The 25,828-nt window shown below is 41.9% G+C and overlaps 1 protein-coding gene across 22 annotated transcripts in view; it reads right to left on the bottom strand.

Annotated features, from left to right (window-relative positions):
- ABLIM1 (actin binding LIM protein 1) overlaps positions 1–25,828 on the bottom strand; it is a 282,491-nt gene that overhangs the window by 11,624 nt on the left and 245,039 nt on the right. For 5 of the 22 annotated variants that reach the window (XM_032490845.1, XM_014558211.2, XM_032490846.1 and 2 more), the window contains 9 exons: positions 23,754–23,831; positions 22,919–23,074; positions 19,479–19,514; positions 18,004–18,133; positions 15,754–15,873; positions 7,676–7,780; positions 5,935–5,982; positions 2,930–3,076; positions 607–698 (listed from right to left, as the gene is read on the bottom strand). In XM_032490845.1, coding sequence (XP_032346736.1) covers positions 607–698; positions 2,930–3,076; positions 5,935–5,982; positions 7,676–7,780; positions 15,754–15,873; positions 18,004–18,133; positions 19,479–19,514; positions 22,919–23,074; positions 23,754–23,831 — 912 coding nt within the window. The remainder of the gene's footprint in view (positions 1–606; positions 699–2,929; positions 3,077–5,934; positions 5,983–7,675; positions 7,781–15,753; positions 15,874–18,003; positions 18,134–19,478; positions 19,515–22,918; positions 23,075–23,753; positions 23,832–25,828) is intronic. The other 17 variants (XM_032490859.1, XM_014558220.2, XM_032490854.1 and 14 more) reach the window with 8 other exon arrangements.

The following is a 25,828-nucleotide window of genomic DNA, read 5'->3' as shown; positions in this document are numbered from 1 at the left end:
GCACGTGTTACACAAAACTGAGATCATACAATAAGTGCAACTTTGTATCCTTTCCCTCAAGTAACTAGTATCTTGTGTGTTTCCCACGTGATTAAGCATCGCTGGAAAACGTCATTTGAAGGGATTCATCAGTCCCTTTTTGGTAAGAGAACTGACTCTCCCCCCCACCCCAGTCTGTAATTGACTATCCCTCTTTTGGTCTTCTGGGATGCTGCGGGCTCATGCTAGAGACGAGGGGGTATAATGAGGGTGTCTTGGGGAGAGTCCATAATCCCCTCTCTCCTGGCCCAGATATACACACAAGGTCCTGTGAGTCCTGAGCACCACACTGAGTACACCACACAGGGTCTTACTCTGCTCACAAAAGCCCAAACATTCCGCGTCTCTCTGACCTCCAGCCTCCAAGTCATCTCTTCCAGAACCTACCAAGTATTCTGCCTTATATAGTCACTGGATGCCCATCCTGTCTTGCCTACTGGACCAGAAGCCCTTGAGGGCTGGGACCACTTCTTGCTCATTTTGGTGGCTCCACCTGTAGGAGTCATTCAAAAACACAGATTGGTGGAACAGAATGGAAGACTGCAGCAAAGTAGTTTAAGGACAAACCTTCATTAATTGTTCTTCTTGAAGCTGCCGGCGTCTCAGAAGCTCCTCATCGTCTTCCTCTCTGCCACTAGATCTGCGTCTCATGTCAGCTCCTAATTCCACAGCAAAGACAACTGCTCACATTAGCTCCCCTGGCAAGAAGACCTTAAGAGACTTCTCCACCTGTGCTCAACTTGTCAGGCTGGCAAAGTCAGGAGTGGCCTTTAACATTCGTGAACAACACAAGGGAAAAAAAGCACCCTCCGACCCATCAGTACCCCCGGCTGGTTGTTTCTTGAGACAATGGGCACCATTTGAAAAGCCAGTCCAATGTGTGATTCAGTATGTGTGACTTCTGCCCCCGCCCCGGCAATCTGATCTGCTCATTTAGAGCTCTGTTTGCCATTATGATTGGGTCCAAGTCATTCCACTGGCCACTGGTCAGAGCGTTCGTAGTGGCTGGGAGGGGACTCTACAGTTATTATTTTGATGTCCTTGAGGTCAACATTCAGAGAGACAGGAATCCAAATTCATCTAGATCCCATCAAATAGGTAAGGTCGTCACTCTATTGTGATGAGTTTTTAAATCTTTTTTTTTTTTTTAACATTTATGAGTTTTAAAATCTTATAGTTTTCTTTTTCTGAATATTTAGGCTTGTCACCACACTATGACCCTGTCTTCTACCGTCAATAAATCCACTAAGAAGCATGCTTTTTATTTTTAAGGGATGGGTCTCTAATGTTTCCTTGCCCTCAGTTTTTTGGAAAATGGTCACAAAAGAGTTTTAAACTAATGGTTCAATAAAAAAGTGTTAATACAGCTAAAAAAGTAACTTTTCGGTATAATATAGCAGATCATGTATGCTTTTTAAGCTTCCTGGAAAAGGAGACTTGGGGAATGGAAAGGAGGAATCTGTCTGAATGGTTGGAAAATCAAGATAATTATTGTTTTTCCTAAATTGCTTTGGATTAATTTGGCTGTGGGAGGAAACAGGAAAGCTTGCTAATCTAATCAAAATAAACTTTAACTAATAGTCTCAGCTTTTATCATTTTGATTAATGGACCAGAAGTGTTCTTCATTCCGAAACCCCAAAGAGCTTTAAACTATTTAGTGATGATTGTTGATAACAACAGAATGTTAATTCTCCCTCAAAGTTTAGCTGTTTTAAGTGTCCCCGCTCAGCAACAATGACTGGACCCAGAAACCTAAGTGGCCCCAAGAACTGCCTGGAGGACATGGACCGGCATAAAAAAAAGCTGATGATTGATTTTTAGTTTCTAAAATCATAAACATCACTCTGAATTTCGTCTTTTTAACCTACACTAATAAAAATTAATACATAAGTTTGCAAGAATTAGATACATCTTAAGTCAACATAATGTATAGAATACTTGGGAATAATGAACCTGGGAGGTAGATGTTCCTTCAACTATTTCTAGAAATATAAATTGCTTTAAAATTCACTTATATTGCTTGTAAAAGTTATTTCAAAAATAACTCGATGAAGAAAATTTGGGAATTTTGGAAAACTGAAGGCCTTTTAGGTTGTCAACAGAAATGTGATTAAGACAGTCATATCTTTATAAAGCTGACTCACTAAAATTTCAGTATTACCTTCTTGCTAATACCACTTTCTAGAGTCAAGTGATTTCACTATTGACAAAACAGTGAAGACACAGACAATTCTAAAGCATAAATGTGTGGTTCAAATGAAATGAATGGAACAGCTCAAATGCGACATTTTAGCACAGAAGTCATGGAAATGAGAGACGTGAAATCATGTAACTTTACGTGAGTAATACTTCAGAACACCCACTACTCTGTAACAGCCTTCTTAGTAATGGAGAACGTGATCAGGCAAGAAAAGTGAAGTGCTTCAGAGTTAAGACTGGTTGTTAAGAGAACTGTAATTACAACCCAGAAATCGTCTAAAACAAATTTAAATGAAGGAAGTCTCACTTCTGTGGACACTCAGTAAATCCACCCACTATACTCCAATCACATAGAACAATGTTCTTGGCAGGAGGCTTCGATTCAACTACATTCAAAAGAGTTACCGATTTTACAATAATAACTGAGAGCCCACACAAACCATCATTTTAGACCAGTTCTGCACCTCACAGGCCTGGGTTAGCACAAGGCTCTGGGGGTTGGGTTTTTGTAACTTTGAACTATTTTGCACTCGTTAATATTACATTAGCTCTTCTCACTGTTCTACCTCTGGGTCATAGTTTTCTTAAAAATCTTCACCCTAGGACACATTCCCTTGCATATTTTTAAGCATTTTATTTTGAGATCTCCTAGCAACCTGTCCATTTGGCTTAGCTGCAACAGTCGCATACCTACGGCGGCAAGTGAGGGGGGACCAGGCCAGTGGTCCGTCTCAATCTTTGGTATCTCGCTGGGGTCTGGAGCCTGGGCTGCTGGGAACTTGGAAAACTTGATGATGTCTTCTGAAGACTTGCTCTGGGCTGCCAGGGCAGCTGCATCTGGATGGGAATCAGGGCAGCTTAGCTAGTGGTCTGCAAGGCCATGGTGGTACAACCCTCTTACATAGAATTCTGGTCCTCTGGTAAAAGTGTTCCCTCCAGAAAGCTGTTTGCCACCATTATCAACTGCCCAGTCACTAAGCAGTGCCTAGTGACAACTCATTCTCCTCGTGTTCTGCCAGAAGCAAAGCTTCATCCTATTATCTGTTCTCCAGCTGAAAACCATGTTCTGGAGCTGTGGTGTCCAATACCAGCTCTAGCCACATGTGGCTATGGACATTGAAATTAGTACAATTACATAAAATGAAATGATTAAACTTTAAATTCAGTTCTTCAGTTGTACTAGCCACATTTTATGTGACCAATAGCCATGTGTGATTAGCCGCTACTGTACTGGGCAGCATAATTAGAGAACATTTCCATCATCATAGAAAGTTCCACTGGACAATACTCTTCTAGAGCAATTAGAAATATGAATTAGTAATTTGCAATAAAAGAGATAAGTGAAAAGCATGACACTGTCATTTGTCTGTAGGTGTGAATCAGAAGAGAGCTGACTGGTTTTGTATCTTGTGGCTTCTTAGCCGCAAGAATATTGGTCCAGTTCACTTTAATTCTTGCACATTGTGTATGTGTCCTTGAGTCCTAGGGGAAACGGGAGCGGGAATATTCACGGGCCAGCTTGCAAGAATTTAGTACTGAGACCTAGGTTTGCTGTACCCACTCACTGTTTTGTTCAAGGGTCTGCACGTACAAATTAGTCATCCAACTTTAAAACAACAAAAGCCAGACTAGGAGAAGCATTTGTTCAGAGATCTTAACAGCTATGCTTACAGGACAAGTCCTTGACTTAGGGCCCCTAATCTAATCACAGCAACACAGCAAAACAAGCCAGGTTAAATGCTCAATCCCTGATGCCAGCTAATTTTGCAAACTGACCTGGGATGCTACTAAACATTTCAAAATATATTTATAATGCTTTAAATAAAACTTGCTGCCCCTCACCCCTCCTACCCTTGGGCTCACAGATTTGTAAATCTGGAAGTAACTCTGAATCTTCAGCTCCAATTCCCCACTTTTTTGTAACTTTCTGGATCTCAGTTTGCTTAAATAACTTGACCGAGGTCACCACATATGAGAATAAGGGGTAAATTCTCAGCTAGGCATGGAACAGTGTTTTTCTGAAACTCTAACCTCATGAGAAAAAAGAAAATCCAGTTTGGAAAACACTGCATTCTATATTCTGTTCTTCCAGAAGGACAAAATGTGTCAGCATATTAAAGACCAAGCAGTGTGACTTTACGTCTAGCATTTTCCAAACGCACAGGGCACAGCCACCCAGTGTTGGTATGACGTTTGTTTCTGTCACACAGAACTGCTCTTTTTGCAGGATGTCCTCTGGGATGTGCCTCTCTGGCTGTGCTCTTAATTTCAACAGATTGAAAGAAAGTAAAGACTAAAGTCAAAGTCAATTTCACAAAAAGAAGCCAATGAAATATATAACCTAACATTGTCTAATCTCTTTAAATCTTAGCTATTTGACTATTTTTGTTTAGAGAGGTAGGGTCTTAGCGAGAGCTTTTAGTATTAAAGAAAAAAGTCCCTAAACTGATAAATCAAATCTTTTTCTTAAATTTCAGAACAAAGCAGGACTTCAAACAGTACTTACGCATTAGAATTGGTGAAGTCAGTAAACATTCACATGTTAATGAGTGGGTGAGAAGACATTAAACCATAAAAAAGCAAACAAAAACAATGTTAACAAACTTAAAAAAGCAAGCACAGGGTGTAATCTCTTTAAAAAAAAAACACACAGATGAAGAAAAATAAAAAGACAGTTCTAGAACTATTACAATACATACATTCTCTTTTTTACCCCCTAGGATGCTGGCCTAAAATTTTTTCCTTTTTGCATTTTCAACTTTGCTTTTTATGTCATCCTAGGCCTTCAGGACACATGCATACCAACAGGATTCTAAAGGCAGCCTTCAAATTTCCAGGAACAATTTGCGTATAATTTTCTGAAATCACCTAAAGACCAGTCTTGGCTTTCTAGCCACTCACAAAGATTTGTAACGGCTGAATCTATAAGAGACCCATCGTGGTGGAGGGAAATGGGATTTACAAATAGTAATGTGATTTCCTGGGTTTAAAAATCCTATATTCCCCGAAAAGGAAAACACAATTATCAGTCCACATCAGCGGTTCTTAGTTTGCAAGGATTTCGGAGACAAGCTGGCCTAATGCCCTGGTTCCTGCAGACGAGAAAACTGAGGGACAGAGATTACGTCTGGGCTATCACAGAGACTTTTAGGTGAAGAGCTGGGACGCAGCCTAGAACCCCTGTCTCAGCGTGTGTCCTGGACACCCCACCACAGGGCACAGACTCTGCACACCCCATCAGAAACTGGGCAACTGGACAGTCGGGTTGGTATAGGCTCGATCAAATTCATTTTTTAGATAGCTGGCTATCACTGGTTTTAATTAGTTACACTAGCTGCAAGCTCATCAAAATTATTATTGAGGTTGGTGGAATTATTTGATGCCCTCCAAAAGAAGTCTGGTAAGGGGTTTGTGGATTATTTTATGTGACCAGGACTTCCCCCTTCTCTCTGAGTGAAGTGATACCTGGTTTAGTGGGCTCAAAAATGGCTAGACGCTTCCTAACCAAGCAAAGTGTTCTCTATCCGGGAAAACCAATTTCACCGTATTTGCGTCTTAGGAGACCGTCAAGGTGTAATATGCTGGGCGCCCCAGTTTGATTCTCAAAAGCAGCAGCAGGTAAGCCTTTCAGAGGACAGCAGAGAGTTCGGCTGACATTGCTACTTAAACGCTACGCGGAGGAAAGAGGGGTTTACCATGCTGTTTGTAGATGGGTGGTTTTCGGTAAATGTTGATCCCTTGATCTGTGGAAATGAAAAGCAAAGATGTGTGATTATGGGAACCTATTCAGCGATGGGGAAAACAGATCAACCAAGAGGCAAACCAAACTGAAGACTCTTGAACAAAAATAACCCAGAAGTTAACTTGTATTACAAGGATTGAGGTTATTGGAAGAAGAGATTACAGGAACGAGCCAGTTACTATAGACACGTGATATGGAATCCTTTGTAATACATCTTAGGTTATAGAGAGATGTCATTCACTCATGAGCCATTTATTTCAAATACACGCTTCACTAAAAGTGGGGTTAAAACAGGAAGAAATGGAAGCAGTGGAGATACTGTCATGGTGAGGACAACGTAACCAGTTTGGAGAAAATCCCCAAATTGCTACTGTCTAGAAATTGAGCTCCCAGTTGAGACCAGTGGCTCAATTTACTTTTCAACTAATGAGTGGAAGAGTGGAAAGCAATGCAGTAAAATGAAGAGAATCTTTTTGTAAAACATAGACACAGTTTTTATGTGCAAGGCTAGTCTGATGTGCTGACAGGATGGATGCTCGACAAAATCCTATTTTGCATAGGCCAAATTTTAAAAAGAAAGAAACAAAAAGAAAGGAGATGCCAAATCTTATTTATATATTTATATAGGACCCCATTTGATTATGATACCATTTCACTTTGATTGGATCACAAATCCTCCAGAAATGTCAAAAGGTTTGTTTCCCCAGAATCTTGGGCACTGTATCTTGGGGTATTATTTATGCAAAAAAGTCACGAATGTACCAACTTGATTTTCAAGGTTCGATGAAACTTAAAAAAAAAAAGGCAGTCCTATCTCAGTGGTAGGAATCCCACTAAACTTTCCTCTATTTTATTAGGTAAGCTTGGAATGCATAAGAGAAGAACTACTAGTCTCCAAATATGTATGCTAACATGAACACAGTAGGCAAATTATTAAACCACTTGCAGTAGCTAAAAGCACTGGAACAATCTACTTCTGATGGAGAAATGTCATGACTTCTGATGGCCCATCTTCTCCTCACATACTGAGCTGACCCCAAACATTAAGACAATGATGGGTTCTGATTTTTCCAGTTCCTGATAGCAAATTGCTATTTGTACCATGACAGCAAAGCTTATAAGCACCAAGCCTAAATTGCAAGATATCTCTGTGGGCTACGGAGTGGGTTAGTTAGTTGGACACTGAAGAAAGACCATCCATCCAATTGACCCAATTTTACAGCTCTCTGAAGAGTTCACAGAAAGAATCTCCACACTGGAGACAAACAGATAAAATAAAAGTACCCTTAAGAGTGCTGTGGTTCAGCCTTTAGGATGAGAAAACAAATAGACTATCATTGTGATAATTAGTCAAACCACAGACTGGTTTCTTCAAAGGTACTAACGTAAGGGTAAAATTAAAATTTTAGTAAAACAAAATGAAACAAAGCAACTCAACCCTCAGTCCTTCAACCCTCTGCCTCCCACCTCCCCCCTTCAAAAACGTTTGAGAAAACTTAAACCTCCAATACAATCCTAGTATTTCACACACAAAACTTTTGAAAGGCCCCTGGGTCAGATCCTGCAATTTAGGGTTTGTTGACCGTGTGCGTCTTAATGAACAGAGCATGAAGAGATGGAGACGAGACAGAGGTGACAAGCCTACATTCTACACGGTGACAGGACACCAAGACACAGACCGTGTCAGCTCCTACCTGGAACATGGAAATGTTTAGGGGCCTGAGCGTAAGTTGGAGTTAGAGGGCGGCTGTCCGGCCGGTAGGGGAGAGGGGAGTTCCGGCCGCTGGATGGCTCATTGCCTCCAATGAGAAGAATGGAGAAAACAAAATGAGAGAAGGGAGAGCAAGAAAGAAAACAAAGCAAGCATAATAAAAAATTCAAAACAACAAACCGGAAGGAGGTACATCAAAAAGGAGAAACCAAAGAAACAAACTCAATTCATCAGCTTGGCTCACAAAGGTGACTGGTATAAGGTTAAATTTTCCAAAGGAGAGATTTGAGTTTGAGTGGAGCTAGGTTCCAAGCAGCTAGCAGTAAGAAGCATCATTCCAATGGCATGCGGTTGAAGGCTGTGAGCTGGCAGCAAACTGATTAGATGGAAAGTACACTAAGAAGAATGGAGAGTCACTTGCTCATGACTCAGGGTCAGTCGTCAGGTGGTTAAATCCCAAGCATGTAGAGGGGTGGGATACGCAAACCCAAATACAGTCACTTCCAGGCATGACGGCAGAGGCTGGCAATCGGAATCTATTTCTCTGAACGGAAGGTCAAGTCTGGGAACCTGTGTGGTCACCTGGTCCTTCCCCTGAGCAACACAAAGTGCCTTCATTGCAGCCTGTGTTTCTGTTTCCTCACTTTGAAATACACACGATAGAGTCAGACCCCTTTCTTCTAGGTCCTTTGGGACCACATATACCTGTCTCCATCTTTTTCTTCAAAGACAAGGCTCCATCCAGTCTAACAATTCCATTAATGAGACATTTACTGAACACCTACTGTGGCTGGGTGGTGAGCTTGGGCTGAGGTCAAGTAGATGAATGAGATGCAGTGCTCACTGTCTACCAAAAGAGACAGACTTATACCAAGTAAGGTTATGGAATACCAGGTAAGTGCTTGCTCAGGGGTACACAAAAAATTCTACGAAACTCAGATGAAGGTGCCACTGATTTTTCAGAAAGGCCACAGAAAGATGCTAGAATTGAGTTGGTCGCTGAAGAGCAAGCTCACCAGGTGGGGGGGAGGTTGAGGGGTGAGAAGGGCCGGGCTCTAGAGAGCTGGAACACCACAGGGGAGGGCGGGCCACTGGGGCGTGGGAGCAGCAGGACAGACCTCTGTGGCGGGACAGCATGGTATTCTTGGAGGAGGGAACGAGGACGAGGCCGGGAAGGACCGCGGGGCTCGGCTGCAAGAGCTGTGAGAACCACCACCACAGCCTCCATCACTCCCTTCTGAGAACTGCAAGGGTCAACTGAGGCAAAACTGGAAAGCGATCAGCTCCACCCTTACTGTCCTCGGTCCCCACGACTGGGCAAACATCCACCCCAAGAATACACCAGAAGATACAGGACTATCAAAAGTTCATGAATTAGTAATGTAACTTTTTAATGATTGAATTGTAAGGATTCTTTACATATTCTGGACACAAGCCCCTTATCAGATATATGCTTTGCAAATATTTTCTCCCATCCTGTGTGTTGTCTTTTACTTTCCTGACAGTGTCCTTTGAAGCATAGAAGCTTTAAATTTTAATAGTCAATTTATCTATCAATTAAGGCTAACAATTTAAAATAAATCATAGATCTTCAGAGAATAGAGCAAGAAACAATTTTCTTTTTTTACTTTGTCTTATGAATTTTATTTTAATTGAGATATAATTGACATATAACATTGTGTTAGTTTTAGGTGTTCAAGGGCCAATTTCTTCAAGTAAGTCAAACTGTTCTAAATCTGGCCAGCAACACACGAAAGATGTCAATTGCTGGAGTTTCAAAATAACATGTTTAATAGAGTTTTAATTTTTCAATATGTATAGTTTTAGGTAAGCAGGGCACAGATCTGTACCACATGGGCAGTAAGATATTCTGAACATGAGAACTGAATGTGTTATTGTCTCCAATTTACATTTCAGGTTTTTGGTTATTGTGTTCTGAAACTTTTGTCCTTTTTTTTTTTTTTTTAAAGAGTCAGTTTAGCATCTAGCTCCCAACATATTATAATGTTGACTTTACTAAAGTCAGATATTAGCTCCCAAGAGGTTATGAAGCTTCACTCCAAACCACTGATTAATAAAAAAGCTCATTGAAAAAAAATGTTATCTCATTTACTACCACTCTCCTAAAGAGAAATAACCAGCTCCTGCCTGAAAAAAATGAGAATAAGAAAACACAGGCAGAGGTAAACAGGGAAGGAAGAACATAGTTTATGTTTAGAAGGAATCCTGTTTTAAACCTCAGGTTGAATTAGAACTAGGTCTCGTTTATCTTTGTGGGTTCTGTCCAGTGCCCAGCCAAGAGTAAGTGCTTAATAAATGCCTGTGAATGAATGGTTGAAGTGGGCCAGCTAATTAATTCTACAGTGATTAACGGCCTAACTTAGTAAATGCCGCCCTGGGACCACCCACCAGCTTTCTCTTAGTTGAAGGCAGCCAGGTGCTAACACACAGCAATGGGAACCCGGAATCATGGTAGCACCTTTCTCTGTTTTTTAAAGTAACTTTCCCATTAGAGCTGATCCTCAATAACTCCAATTTAATTGTTTCACTGCAGAGGAATGATTTACTCCCACAAACGTTAGAAATGATTTCCAAGAGCAATCCATCAGGGAAAAACAGAACAACTCTTGTGGGCTTGTCTCAAAGGAGGTTCTAGAGAGACTCGACTTTCTGGCTTCATTTGTGTTTGCCTTTTGAAGACTCGACGTTTCCTGAGCACTGGTTGCTACTGCTCCGGAACCACACTGCTCTCTGCCCTTAATCCTGCCCCTCTCCCCTTCCTGGACTTCTAGAGCATCTGAGTTTTCAGGGAAATGTTCTCACAGGTTTTGGTTATAAAATTCAATCAGAAGAAACTCCATTCAGTTTGTTTGGATAATTATTAGCCAGTGTTATGCATGCTGCGTATATAGGACACCAAGGTTTAAGGTCATTAGAATTCACATTTGCCCGAGTATTAAAAGCTTTCTAGCATTCATAAGCTCTGCTGGTGAGTGGCAGTAGGAGCCCGTCACTTCTATGGCTGACGGCTCTCAAAGGCTATGGAGTGACTGTCTGAATTCTGGCTGAACACTGTCTCCAGTTGGGCAGAGTTCTTTATTGGGCAGCACGTCTTCAGCAACCACTGACCTTTCCTGTTGCTAGAAAAAACACCAGTGTGTTCAAGTCTTTGTAAATAGATTTAACTATCATCATTTAAAACCTCCCATGAGGCACTTTAAAACACTAGGTGAACAGATATTCAGCAACACAGCCATCTACGTGACCCTGCACGGCACGATTTCTACACATCACAAGGGCTCAATGGGAAGAAGGCCTCGAAACACACAACGCTGCTAGGTACCAGATTCTTAGTCCCTGAAATACAAAAGGCATTAAAAATTTTGGCATTTTTAAAAGAAAAAAAATTCTCAAGATGAGGCCTTTTCTAAGTTAAACACCCTGTCTTTAAGTGATAAAACTTTTAACTCTTATCTTGGATGGAAATAACTGATGAGGACCCTAAAAGGTTATTTTTGTGCTTAGTAATGACTTAGGCAAAGTGATGTATGAGGCATCAGATGAAATGTGGAAGGTATTATCATCATCAGCATCATCATCATCATCATCGTCATCGTCATCAACTATCAGCCTGGGACACTGTTTAAAAATAATATAATAGCATATATATCATATAACATTGTATATATCACATTCATAGCCATTTTTTTCCCTTTAAATAAAGCCTTGCATTGGTTCCCTCTAAGTCATTAGCGATCTTAGCTGTTGGGATGAGACGCTCCCATATGTATAGAAATATATTTCTCGGTCTTCGTTTTTAGCTCCTTCCATGTCAGCCTAATATGCCTATTTCTCAATCCTTGGGAGATCATTGATTGGCAGGATTCCCACAGTATTTAACAAATTCAAATGCTCTGTGTCCTACTTTCATTCTTCTTTTTGGCACCCTGAGAGCCTCAGTGACAAATTCTAAGACAAGTAAATCTAAATGGCAATGCTTGTGCTCTGGGACCTGCTGGTTTACTGCTCACCTTTTGGACTCTAAGTGCTCACGTTCCAAAATAAATTCTGAGGGAACCCTAAAGTTGGCAGCATCCAGAATTTCATGACAGAGTTTTAAGATTCTTCTCTGAAGCTTCAGTAAGTGTCACGGTTTCCTTCAGCAAGTGTCAAATATATACCTGCAGCTTAGCGACTCATATCTATGGCAAAACCGGGAAGATTCCTTTCAAAGAGACTTAATATATGTAGCCCTCCTGTTTGCAAATCTGACTGATACTCCATGGACCCAGAAGGTCATGTCTAGCAGTATTTCAAAGGGAAAGGAAGAGAAACTCAGCAAACACGGCACAAAGCCCAAAACAAGGTGAAAATAGTTTTTCAAAATAGGCATGCATTGTCCGAATGGCCCAACAATGACATACTGATACTAGACCAAGTTTGGAAGGTCAGAGAACAGAAATAAAAACACAGTGGAAAACAAGATGGGCATTGTCGGCAAACGGTTGGGGAAGCCAATGAAACACAGAGACGGCCTGTGATGTGAGTCTCATCTTGACATCCACTTAGGTTTCCTCAGCTCAGTGGACAGTGAGGGCCCGGGACACAAGCGTCCAAAATCAGGGTCAAGAATTGGACTTAAGCAGTGGGAGGTGGGCTTCTGACTGTCAGAGGGGAAAGGGGGCTGCTACTTTCAGCTCCACATTCCTGAGATGGACATCCTTGGATCCTGGGGTCCTCAAGCTCCTTGGCTTCCACTTGTTTTATTTTTTTTTTAATTAAAAAAAATTTTCCTTTCCACAAATAGATTTTTTCCCATTAAAAAAATTGAAATATAGTTGATTTACAATGTTGTATTAGTTTCTGGTGTACAGCATAGTGATTCAGTTTTATATATATATATATATATATATATATATATATATATATACACACACACACATATTCCTTTTTATTATAGGTTACTCCACTGGTTTTTTTGTTTGTTTGTTTGTTTTGTTTTGGGGGGAGGCAACTAGGTTTATTTATTTATTACTATTTTTCTATTTAACTGGAGGTACTGGGGATCTAACCCATGACCTCCTGCATGCTAAGCATGCACTCTACCACTGAGCTATACCCTCCCCCAATACTCCACTTATTTTAAAAATGATTTCCCCAAGATTACAAGACATGCTCCAAAAAAACCAAAAAAAGGGAATGTTCAAATGAAGAGCCGTGGAAAACTCCGGAAGAATTTGCTCCTTTAAAGACATCTTAGATGTGTTTCTCCAATGGCCATAAGTTCCCTCCATGATAGAGAGGCCTTCCATGTAAATGGATACATGTTTTTCAACATAACTAAGACATAAATCCTTGGAGAATCCGTATTTAGCTATTCCAACTATACTAGGCTTTTAAAGCAATATCTTTAATATACAAATTTTCCATGATTGATTTTGTAACTTACCAAAAAGCTCATCTGATTTTAAAACTAAGCCTATATTTTATATACATTATATTTTGTAGCTGAAGTCTATAAACTATTTCATCTGAAAGTATGGCCATGTACAAAGTATAGGCATATGTCCAGTAAAAAGAAAATGGGAGAGAGACGATTAGATACTTTTTAAGTGTAAGCTCCACGTCACACATGGATGCTTTTTACAATTTAAACCTATTCTTTTTGACTGTGTCAAAAACATCAAATTCAGACTGAAAACAGAAAAGAACGTATTTCTACATTCTTGATAAAGCACCGTTTAGGCACACTGAGGTCCTGCCATTTTCATAACCACTTGGTATTGCTATGAAAAAGTAAACATTTGTTAATATTGTGATTTAAATGACTGAAAGTAGCTGTTTATCTTAGCCTCCATAAGAATGCCAATTTTCTAGTTAAAAAGAGATCGAAAGTAAAAGTCTGCTTTCAAAATTATACCTCATGTGTCTTTATACTAAAACACATACCCCTAATAGGAATGTGAGATGAGAAGGCTTGGGGGTCTGTCTAGCCCTGGGGCTGCCACTTCCTGGCCGTGCGTCCTTGGCGGGGTCATTTACCAGGACCTCAGCTCTTCATCCACCCCCACCTCCGCCCACGCTGCTTTACGTCACAGGGATGCTGTGGAGAGTGATGGACTGATGCAACCGGAAGTGCTAAGAGCTCCATCCCGAGGAGGGACCATAGACCTCATGAGCTGAGTGCTTACCGCTCATCAGGGCATTTTACTATGCACACCACTGATGCCTTCGGAGAGGTTTCACAGATGAGGCAAGTGGCACTCAAAAGGTGAAGTCAACAATCCAAGGTCCCACAGCCAGCAAGTGACAGAGATCATATTCAAACCCAGGACTCCAGTGTCCACAGGGGTGTCCCTCTCTTCATAAGGCTGCTCACAGACACAAGGTGTTGCTAGTCTTGGTATTTTTTTAAGTCTTTTGGGGGGGGGCGTAATTAGGTTTATTTATTTATTTATTTCTAGAGAAGGTGCTGGGCATGGAACCCAGGACCTCGTGCATGGTAAGCATGCGCTCTACCACTTGAGCTATATACCCTTCCCCAAGTCTTGATATTTTGTGATGTGTTATTTGTACCATATTTGTATAACTTTACAGGGCACACAACATTTTTCTTCCTACAAAAAGTCTCTCTTCTGAAAGATGAAACATATAACAACCAAACAAGGCTGCTTACATTTTAATGAATAAAAAAATGTATTTTCTCTTGCATATTAGAAACAAACAAAAATCTCAATTTGGCCAAGGACTTCTATATTAAAGTCTCTTTAAAATACATCTCTGAAGTTTTTTTCCCCCAATAATTTCTTATGGTTATATAAACATTCTCTAAAATATCATCTTGACATCTAAATAATAAAAGTTCCCCTCATACTAATTAACAGTAACAATTTTAAATAATCCAAGAATTTTAGAAAGTGCTACACCTGCCAAAAAAAAAGCCAATCTCTTTGCTAATGGCGAAAACTGTCTTCAATAAGCATGTCAGCAATGTTATTCTTGCAGCATAGAAAATGCTAAAATAGCACACTTCTAAAATAACTACATACTGACAAATGCAGGAAATTTATATTTTAGGACTCAACTGAATCCTCAAAATCCAAGTGAGCAAAAAGCTTGGGTAGACTGCAAATGAAATTCAGTCAAAGAGCACAATGTTTAGGCTGTTCGAGAAAGGGTTACTGATGTGAGTTCTTGGAGCATGGGGTTCGGATCCTTTAGACCCGTGCTTGCCTGCTACTCTCTCCTTCAGCTATTTCCTTTGGTTAATTTGGTTCAAATCAAGACTAAGGGAAAAGCCGGCATCCTCTGGGAGCTCCTACTTATTTTAAATGATGGCCCTTTCATAATCCCTTTGGGGCTCTTGGCTCCCCCGCCAGGTAGAGAGGATGAAGAACTCCGATTGAGGACTGGTACGGAAGCATGACGGACAATGAGAGCAATGGGAATGGCATAAAGGGGAGGGCAGAAATGGGCAGGAACAGAAAACAGAAAGCAAAGCCCCTCTTCTCCATCATGCAGAAATCAGGACAAGTCAAAGGAAGGTTACCCTAAGGGTTGGCTCAAGGATAGAAATTTCAGCTACATTGCCATAGATCTTTTGTACTGTCCGAATATTTGAATATTATTACGTGGTTACGTGGCTTATCACCAGGAAAACAACTTTGGGATACTGGTTGCTGAATCCTGTTGTGTTTTGCTGAGCCATATCCCATGCCCAAACCAGGAAAATCCCCCAACTATATATTATATTTTGCTTTTGATGCTTAGAAAAACAAAATCATAATATATATTTTCCCTAAACAGTTGATAACAAATCTTCTGGTCTTAAAACACCCTTCCTGTTCCTTCATCTAGAGCCCTTAGAAATGGCACATTTCTCCTAAGGAGAGAGGCTATGCCAGTTCTAAGACACTGCTGGGTGTAGTCATGACACACGCAGGCATGCTGAGAGGTCCAAAGCTCGGAGCTAACTCGTGGAGATACACCTTATTAGCCTTCCCAGGGTGCTAATAAATCTCCACTATGCAGGGTGCTGCCTGGAGAAGCCTGCCTCCTTACCTTTGATATGGGGAATGAAGTGGTGTCGGAAGGGGGAGTTGGGGCGGGAGTCGCTGTGGGTGGAGCTGAGGCTGCTGGTGCGCAGGTGGGACAACCTCTGCACACCAGGAGACAGCAGCTCTGTGCGGCAAGAGTCAGGGGCAGGACAAGGTGGAAACAGAAAAGGAGAGCAGAAATTAACACAGGAGCAGGGACCACGCCATCGTTCCAAGGGAGGAAAAAAAATAAATAAAGAACGTTAATCAGGAGTCTGAAAAAGGAGGAAGAAAAACAGGTTAAGAAGGCACCTGCAAAGGGTTAGGCACAGTGGGGAGAGCTCGCAGACAGGGTCAGGTCAGCACACTCTCCGAGAATAAATGGCTTTCGTGAGAGGGAACAGCCAGCCACCAGGATACTCTGTCAGGATGAGACCAGCTACCGCTGAGCCAGTACTGGGCACATCACTTAGACTCAACAACAGCTGGTTTTAAAAAGGTGCCTGACAAAACAGAACCCTCTGAAACGCATGTAAAAAAAATGACTATCATTTCCAGAACTTTGAAAAGAAGGACTTATATGTAAGGGTCAAATTCATTTTTTTTTAAGTTGCGAGCTTCTAATGGAAGTTTAATTTATGTTGCCTGCATAGAAGGGATACCTGTCTGTGTTCACTGGGCAGCAAAGAGCCACTTATGATCCTGAGAATTGTGTCAGTGGTGGCACCAGCGAGCTGGAAACTTAGTTATCTCGAAGAGGAATGGTCCATTCACCTAAGCCCAGACCTAGGGATCTGCATCACCCTCTGGCATCTGAGGTGCTCTCTGGGGACCACAACTATGACAGCAGAGCCCCACCTTGAAAAAATAACTATGAACCCTAACAACTGGCATCACATGTGTCTATAACATATTGCGAAGGGCGAGGAGAAGGGCTTGGAACGGGGACTGTTCTAACGGCTCTTGGCATCAGAACCATGACTGGAACAGAGGAAACTTCCCACCGCTCAATGAGGACATGACCTTTTAGGGAAACCATATCCCTGACTGACCACTCCCTCACTACTCAGGGGTCTCTGGAACAACGATTTCCCTGCAACCGTGTCATTCTGAAGGTCACGGCTACAGTCTTAGTCCGTGGTGGCATAAAGGATTTCTCATCACCCAGAGAGACAAGGGCTTACACCCAGCTCCAGGTCCAGGACATGAATAAATTAACTATAATTGTACATGAAAAATGAAAGGAGTGTATTTCCTGAAAATTCTCCTTTCATGTAACTCAACAAATACCGAGTAAATATTTACAGGCCAAGACAAAACTATACGTTACTGAAGGATCACAGAGTAAAAATTTAATCCTCTACAAGCATTAAACCTATGGCTTTGGAGCAAAGATTGCAGCCTTTTTACACTCTGTACCTTTGGTTTTATTTTATAAAATAAGTTAGCATATGAAGGAGTTCATTCTCACCAGCCTGCACAAAAGCAAGAGGCTGAAAATGAAGTCTTCGTAGATGTACATCACCCCCTAGTTTGTTTAGAAGGCTGAAATCTTCCTGGGGGAGTCTATTCCTCAGGAATCCTGGGTCTGTGCCGGGATCTCCATGCTCCTTCTACGGCACACAGGAGACACCCACTAACAGTAAAAGGAGCTACATTCTGCAGAAACAAAGGTTAAATGCAGCCCACTACCCTTTAATATTCTTTATCACAGTACATCTCTGATGTGTTTATGTTTTCCAAGTCTGACTCAAAAGTCTTGGGTTGGAAGCCATCCTAAAAAACTACCAAACCCAACCCTGAGGTTGGATAGGATACTTCCTTCCAGCCGCTGCTTAACTGAGCAGGCTCAGGAACACCAGGTGCCTGGATGGAGCATGATGAACAGGTCAATAAGTGGCTAGTACTGGATTTTAGGTGATGCTGGTAAGCCCAAAAGGCATCTTTTGGAGCTCTCTGTTCTAAGTCTCAAAGTGCTGAGATTTTCTTCAAGTCTTAAGAAAAAAAAATTCCCTTTGCTTCTAGTCACTCACTATCCAAATATAATTCTTTCATAAATCCTAATGAATATAACCATAAAATGACTCTTGTCTCAAGAAGAGAAATAACACAAACTATAGCTGGACAGGCGTTTTCACTTTTTTTCTGGGAGAGGGGAGCAGATTTTTAAATCTGGCAGCCAGATTTTTAAATATATTATCAGTGGTGGGAGTTAAAAATCACATAGAAACACAGAGTATTACATAGAGTGAATCCCGGGAACAGGTGCCCTTACCAGGTCTGTGAAAATGTTGGGGAGAGCGAGACGTGGTCGGAGTGTAGCTGTGGCGGCTGTATACCGGGGAGTTGATGGAGCCCTGGCTGGTGGACCGGTGGATCATCCGATCCCGGCCGTCCTGGTACCCCTGGAAGCAAGTGCGAGACAGCGGGAGCACAAGACATACATTCAGGCTGTTGTTGGGTTCAAGGGAAATCAAGCTGCACCAAGGTTGCCCAGGAACTACCATGTCTACCTGTTCATGTATACATTTTAGGGCCGTATTCCTTAAGTACATATATTCCATGGTTAATGCATTTTGTTTATGACCAAGTGCTGTTCACCTTTGAGTCACAGCACTCGGTTATAAACAATCACAACACTAGAGGTTTTTTCATCTCAAATTAGAGTGATTACCAGTCCAGTTTTATACAGACTATCCAGCAAGTTATTTGGCTTTAAGATAAAACTATTAATTTTATTACTATGATTATTATTTTTAGATGGGGTAGACCTAACTCCTAAGGAGCTAGCTCATTAGATGCACAAGGAAATGCAAAATAGTAGAAGCATGCTAAATGAACAATTCCTTGATTATTATCTGTAACAGCTTATAGGAAAGAAAGTGCTGGGTCGGACTTGGTGCTGGACCATGCTCAGATCTGAACTTTGGCCACTAGTCTCCAATAGAAAAATCATGCAGGGACAACAGAAAGTGCTAAGGCCACTAAGCAGGCAGTCAACGTGGGCTGGGGGCAAAAGCAAGACACTACGGGAACCAGGGGTGCAGTGTGAAGAAGCTGTTTCATTTCGTAGATCAGCAGCATCAGTTTTCTGAAGAACGCTCATCAAATGGGCTGGGAGAGTAACTAACTGGGAGGTTGTGTCTTTGGTTTTGAATGCGAGGAAGCGCATGCTGGGTTGAGATGGGGCCCACGGCTCACTACGGGGTAACTGCTGCTGATTACGTGTGGTCCACACACGCAGAGCTTATTCCGCAGGGAATGGTCAGCCTGGTGGACTGGATAAAGGCCACTCTAAGGTCTGTTTACCCTGAGAAGGGGGGGGCAAGACTATTGATTCTAGACTAAGAGGAGCGGCCTCACATAAAGACGGCCCTGCTTATAGAAACACCATGACTGCTGTTGGCTATTTCAGATAATCCCGTAAGCCAGGATTCAGATCAATTAATTATGGACGGAGGAGACAGTCCAGCATCTGAACAAGTGGCTCCACTCCCGGCAAACACTTTCCTCCCACTCAGAGACACCATGTAAGGCTGTTTTTAATTCTCTAGTCTTCATTTAAAAAGAAATTTACTTCTGTGTCTTACAGTCATATCTTACGTGTAAGGAATCCTACATTCAACATAATCTTGCATGCAGTTTTTCTGGGTTTTTTTTGTTTAATGTTCTTTTGCTAAAACCCCAGTCTAGGGAAGGAACAAGTAACTCCCCAATTCCACCCATTATAATTTTTAAAAGTGTACTTACTTCTGCTGATGGGGTAGGAGACAAAGTCCTTGGAGACTAGAAGAATAAAAGAATAAAAATTTTTATTTTTAAAAATAAAAAACTAACGTCACAACGTTTATTAACTCATTATCAGTTTTAGAGTTGCTTATCAGAATCGCCTGGAAACACTATTCAAAATACACATGCCAGCACCCTTGCTGGTCCCCCATCTTCTGACTCAGTAAGTGGAGAGTGAAGTTCAGACGGGCACACAGTAACAAAGCTCCAGGGAGACTGGGGCACATGCCTCTGCCTCTGGACCATGGGTTCTGATAAATATGCTGCGATGCTTTAGGTGATTAAGTTAGACAAATGGGAACTATTTCCCCTATATGTTCAAACTACACTGTTTACTACTATGAGTTACATTATCTACTGAAACATAGAATTATGTAAACATGGTTATTAATTAAATTATAACCAGAGTAGTCACATAATATGTTATGATGACCAGATCTGTGGCTTCCTGCTCTGGTGGCCTTGCTGACATCACCATTCACTTCCCGGCTTCCATCCTCCTAGGCACACAGGCTTCCTTGAGGTAATCAACTGACCAAGCCCTCTCTCACCTCAGGGCCTTTGCACTTGCTGTCCCCTCTGCCCACAGTGCTTTCCACTCAGATACCTGCTGGGCTCACTCCCCATCTTCAGTGAGGTCTCTGCTCAAATGCACTACCACACAGTGCCTTCCATGACCCTCCTATTTAAAGTAACAGCTCAGCCCCAGTATGCATTCTCCTTTCTCTGCTTCATTTTCCCTCATTGCTCCATTACCCTGTAAAATTGTTATATATTTATTTGTTTATTATCTGTCTCCTACATTATGCTGCAAGCTCCACAAGGGCAAGGACTCCATTCAGTTATGACTAAGTGTTCCCAGCAACTGGCATGTATTAGGTACCCAACAAATATTTCCCAAATGAATGAATGAAATGTCTACAATTAAAATGCAAGAAGATTTCAAATAGAAATGAAATGCAAACAAAGCATTCTGAAGCACACAGCCACCAATGGATTTCTTAGCTTCAGAATTTGCCCTTTCCCCAAATTTCCAAGATGCTGCTGGCTCTCTTGTACTCCAGACTCCCTGAAGCCCCGGGGTCTGGTCTGATCTGCAGCCCAGCCCGTCTCTGGGGTGGCTTAGCCAAGTGAAGACGGGATCCTTGAGGGCAGGAGCCAGGTCTGCGCCTGCTGACTGCAGCCTTCTGCATCCACACTACTGCTTTCTGAAGGCACAGATGGCTACACAGAACTTCAAGCTTGCTCTTCTAGTGTTTCTAAAATGGCAATACATGGGTTCTATGGAATAAGTGTTAATAACTGAAGGAATAAATAACTGAGTAGCTTGTAAACTCTTCTAAGTTGTCAGATCCACGTGTTGGGGAAGAGTTCACAGATACGTGTGACTTCCTATCGGGGTGGGGGCATCCTCCCATCCAGACTCTATGCTCAGAGAAACCCACAGGTCATCATTCTAGGTGGTGACAGTAACAGTGCTGATTATGATGACAGCCAGCATTTTTGTTGAGTACCTACTATGTGCCAGGTTCTGCTGTAACCTAAATATTTCACTTAATCCCTACAGAAAGCCTCTAAGGTAGGTGGTGTTATTATCTTGAGTTCACAGATAAGGAGATTGAAATATGTAATTTTCCCAAAAGTCATACGGAGAGTAAATACTGGAGTCTGGTCCTAAACCCATAAATGTTCACTTCGAAGCCCAAACTTTCAGGCTTCATTTTACTGCCCAAAATGGAGCCACTGGTAAAGACAGAAACATACACACATCTGCCAAATCTGTAATGTCATAAAACCACTCGTCTCCCCTTTGCTCGTATGACTGGAACACTAGGAGGTCCTCATCTCCTTGCTCTAGGACCAGCCCCTGTACGATCTGTTCAGGAATCTTCCTTCGCACTTTATCCCCTATGAAACTCTGCGCAGTCCAAAAGCAACTGAACAACCCAGGCCTATCAATCTGCATTTGAGAGCTGCTGTAGATGCAGTTACAGGGATGGGACCACTAGGTGGCACTACACAAAAACGAACACCGCTTTCTGCCCAAAGGAGCATTTCTATGCAGGGCTATGCTCAGGAATAAAAACCCAGATTGGATAATAAGAAATAAAAAGAAATATATATACGTATATATGTATTATATATAAAATATATATAACTATAATTAAACATACATGTAATTATAAAATAAAATTATACCTAGATATTGAGAATAAATTAAACAGAATCACCACGTCCTCATGACCTTTCTTCATCTAAGATCTCAAAGCACTGTGATAGTTTACAGATAGTTTACTGCCGGTTTTAGCCTTGGTTGAATGGCTCATTTCAGTCCACTACTTGGGAAACACCTCTGAGTGAACTCAAGTCAGTCTATAGATGACTCCAATTTAAAAAAAAAAATAAAAAGGGGAAAAAATGAGAGTGAGTTGAGTAGGCCACGGGAAATAGACCAGAGCCCACGTGACCTCGGGGACAGGGAGGGGAGGACACCAAGGGGCTGAGGCTGCGCTCCAGCCTGTGGGCCATGAATGTCGGGAGAGCATTAATAAGCCCCAGGAGGACAGGTGGAAACAAGAGTAGTAGCTTCCATTTGCTGAACATTTACCCCAAGTCTGGCTCTCTGTTAATTGCTCTAATAATTCGTTAATGATATTGGCTTTAACAGATGATAAATTATCTACATACACAGATATTAATCTTTAATAGTTTATTTTAACCTAACACCCCATGAGGTGGATTCTGTCATCTTATCTGTTTTACAGACGAGAAAACTAGGATCAGAATGGTTGTTTCACAGTCAAAGTCACACAGCCAGCATGTGGAGTGCCTAGGCTGAGTCCGGGTGCCTTGATTCCAGAACCCGGGCTCCTACCACTGTGCTGTGTCATGGCCCTACTCTCTCTGCTTTTTCTTTTCTTGCACATTCTGTCTTGCAATGCTGAAAACTAAAGCTGTCCAAATGTAGGGGGTGTGTTCTCTCCTCGTGGTCCACATGATGTCATGGTCTCTCTCCTCATGGTCCCCATCTTGGTGCCCGAGACCAAGATGCCCCCGCCCCCACCGCGGACCCTCCCTCCATGATTCCCCCTGCCCCGCCCACAGACTCTCCCCTGACAACTTGGGCTTCCGTCCCGGAATGCTGGTTCTGTACCCTACAACCTGGTACTAATGCTTATGCATTTTCTGTGGTTGGTCTGCTCCCCTACCTCTCCATCACCTCCCAAGGGCAGGGATGCTGTGATAGGTTTTTGACTACCTCAGAGCACCTGGTATAGAAGCCTGCAAATTGTGGGCAATCAGAAGGACTCTCTGATTTATTCTGATTCCAATCAGTAGCTCTTATAAATGTGACAAAAGAGAAATAAGTCTCTCACTCACAACTTCTGGGAACTTATTACCTCTCCCAGGCTCTGCCTCTCCTGTTTGTCATCATAGCCCGAAGAGTAGAAAGGCTCGTAGGTAATGAGATCTGGACGTTCAATGTCATAAATTGCCTTGACCTTGGGAATGGCTGCTAAATCCTTGTAATCCAGGATTTCATTGTCCACTTTTGCCTGCCGAAGTTAAACAGAAGGAAAAATTACACTGCCATCTCATCTTCGGGGAATTATTTTAGTGCATCTTATGTCCTGCTTAAAAAGTGAAGATCTTAAAAATAAAACCCAAAACACTTTGCTTAGCATGGTCATACTCTTTATAAAATTGCCTGTTTATACCAGATATTAATCATGTTTTTAAATAAAGTCACCAAAAGCTTTGGAAAAAGCCTATGTAGATTCCATCAAGTAGAGAAGTCTGCAAAACTTCAGGATAATTTTCTAAATTTATTAAGAAAGAAAAGCTTAAACAGATGGTCAAAAACAATTCTCCCAGATGGCTAAAAACAAGAACTGCATATTTAAAAAACTAAATATTTAAAGATCTTCGTGGCAGAATTTAAGAACACTCAGTATCAGCATTATAAAATGTATAATTAATCCTCAAGTATCTATTTGCAAATTAGGTACAACCAATTTTTTAGGTCCTGCATCATATTCCTGCATTTTTAGGTCATCTACGTGATTACTCTATACCAGTGGTCACATTCACATGTAAAACTGACCTACAAAAATGAAAACTGGATTTCATCACAGAAATAGAAATCATCTTGAATTACTCTCTTTTGCATCATCCAGCCCACTCTCACCACCTTGCCACCTTCCCTGTCCCGGAAGTCTCTCTCCCAGTACTTACATATATAGTGTGACCGGGAGAGCCAGGGATACTGGAGCCTGGTCTAGAATAGATGCTTTCGGAGGAAGTCCTGGTAGGCTGTAAAATAAACAGTGACTTGTCAGATTCCAGACCATGGCTTCAGAATCAAGCCTGGCCTAAGTCCCTACACTTTCCTAAAAACTAAGCTGGTTAAAAAGAGAAAGATCTTTAACTTTTCTCAAAAAGGGAAAATGCATCCAAGAAAAGTCAGTGAGAACTGGTTGTGCCACCAGCCTGGAAAACGCATTCAGGGGCTCTTCTTTTTTCACTTGTCCCTCACCACACCTGCGAGCACATTCCTCCCCCTCTCCACTGCCACCATCCCGCCCCCAGTCACCACCTCTGCTTGTCTGCACTATCGCAGTGGCCTCTTCTGTGGGTTTCCAGCCTTCATTCTTGTCCTCTTCAAGTCCCCCTGGCACCCAGAGGCCAGAGAGCTCTTTGAAGAACACAACTGGGTTTATCACTATCCTGCTTTTGGCGTCCGCGTCCATCTAGAATAAAATCACAACTCCCAGGGCCTCGGGACTTTGTCCCTGCCTTCCTCCCCCATCACTCACAGGACATGGTACGTATCACTCCCACAGGGTTCTTACCCTTGCTGCTTCCTCTGCTGGGAATGCCCTGATCTCCACTTTTACTTGGTTGATTTTTTTTTCCCTCCTTCAATCTTGGCTTAAATATCACCTTCTCAAAGAAACCTTTCTTGATCTTTTTGTATGTTTGTTTGGGGGGAGGTAATTTGGTTTACTTATTTATGTATTTATTTATTTTAATTTATTTATTTTTTAACAGAGGAGGTACTAGGGATTGAACCCAGGACCTCGGGCATGCTAAGCACACACTCTGCCACTGAGCTCTACTCTCCCCAGATCTTTCAATCCAGAGCTGATAACCTTGCCATTTTCTCTCATAGTATCACTCTTACTTTTTCCTTCATGGATAATGCTTAATAATCCTGTATTTGTCGGTTTCATCATCGTGTCAATCTCCCTCAGTACCTCTAGTTACGATACCTGCTTTCAGAAGGTTTATTCCCTCACCACTGTATACGCACAATGTTTTGCACAAGTACATAGAAGGCATACATATGTGCTGAGGGAATGAGCTAGAATTTATTATTTGTAAATAAATACTCAGTTTGTGGGTACTTCGATTCATGTTAATTGCATGATGCGAGCCTAACCGCACGGCAGGTCAGAGGTAGGGTTAGTGGTCGGCCACTAGGGAAGGTAAAATCAACTGGATACTGTCATACAGACCTAGAAGACCCAGAGAGTGCGTGGTGACAGGAGGGGGAGAGAAATGCACGAACTACGATTAACTGCCCCCCACCTCTGCTTGGTATGTTCTAGAAAGCTCTGCAAAGAAAAATCAAAGGCCTGGTCTCGGAAGATTTGGTCCCCTCCGTGCAGCTATTTCTTGGAGAGGATAATTTATAGTTCTATGTTAGGAACAGAACTTTTCCTCTTCAGGACTGTTTCTCCTGATATTTTGGTACCTTGAATATGAGGGTAACTAAGCCAAAACCAAACCAAACCGAACCAAAACCAAAACCTCCTAAAAACAAGGATGTGGCATCACTTTGTAACTCACATCGGAAACAATGAAAGCAAACCCGTCTGGCCAACTCGGGTCAGGCAGTGATGAGACTCACTCTGACAGTAAGAATTTGCTGGAAGGCTGTGATCAATTTTTCTCACCAGTGTCCCCGGTATCTTTGAGATACAAGGGTGGAAGGGGTTGGAGAACTCACACTCCACACGTCTGGCCCTCCTCTCCAAGACCTGCCACATACAAGCAGTTTCCTCCTAGAGTGACAATTTTCCAATCACAGGCATATCTCAGAATGAGAAAATTCCCAAATCTGAGTACAATGCAAAAAAAAAAAAGGCGTCACATAAAAACACTACTCAAAAAGTCCGACTTCTCAGTCCATTTCCCAATCAAAACAAGCGAAGTGACACCATCACCACGCAGCGCTCCTAAAAGAGATGTCATGAGAAGATGAATAGCACCTAACATGAACTGCCCACATCCCACGTGGCAGGCCC

This window comes from Camelus ferus, chromosome 11 (assembly GCF_009834535.1).
Source record: "Camelus ferus isolate YT-003-E chromosome 11, BCGSAC_Cfer_1.0, whole genome shotgun sequence".
In the NCBI taxonomy this organism is placed as follows: domain Eukaryota; kingdom Metazoa; phylum Chordata; class Mammalia; order Artiodactyla; family Camelidae; genus Camelus; species Camelus ferus.
Note: the sequence above shows the minus strand (reverse complement) of the source record. Positions and strands in the feature narration are given on the sequence as shown.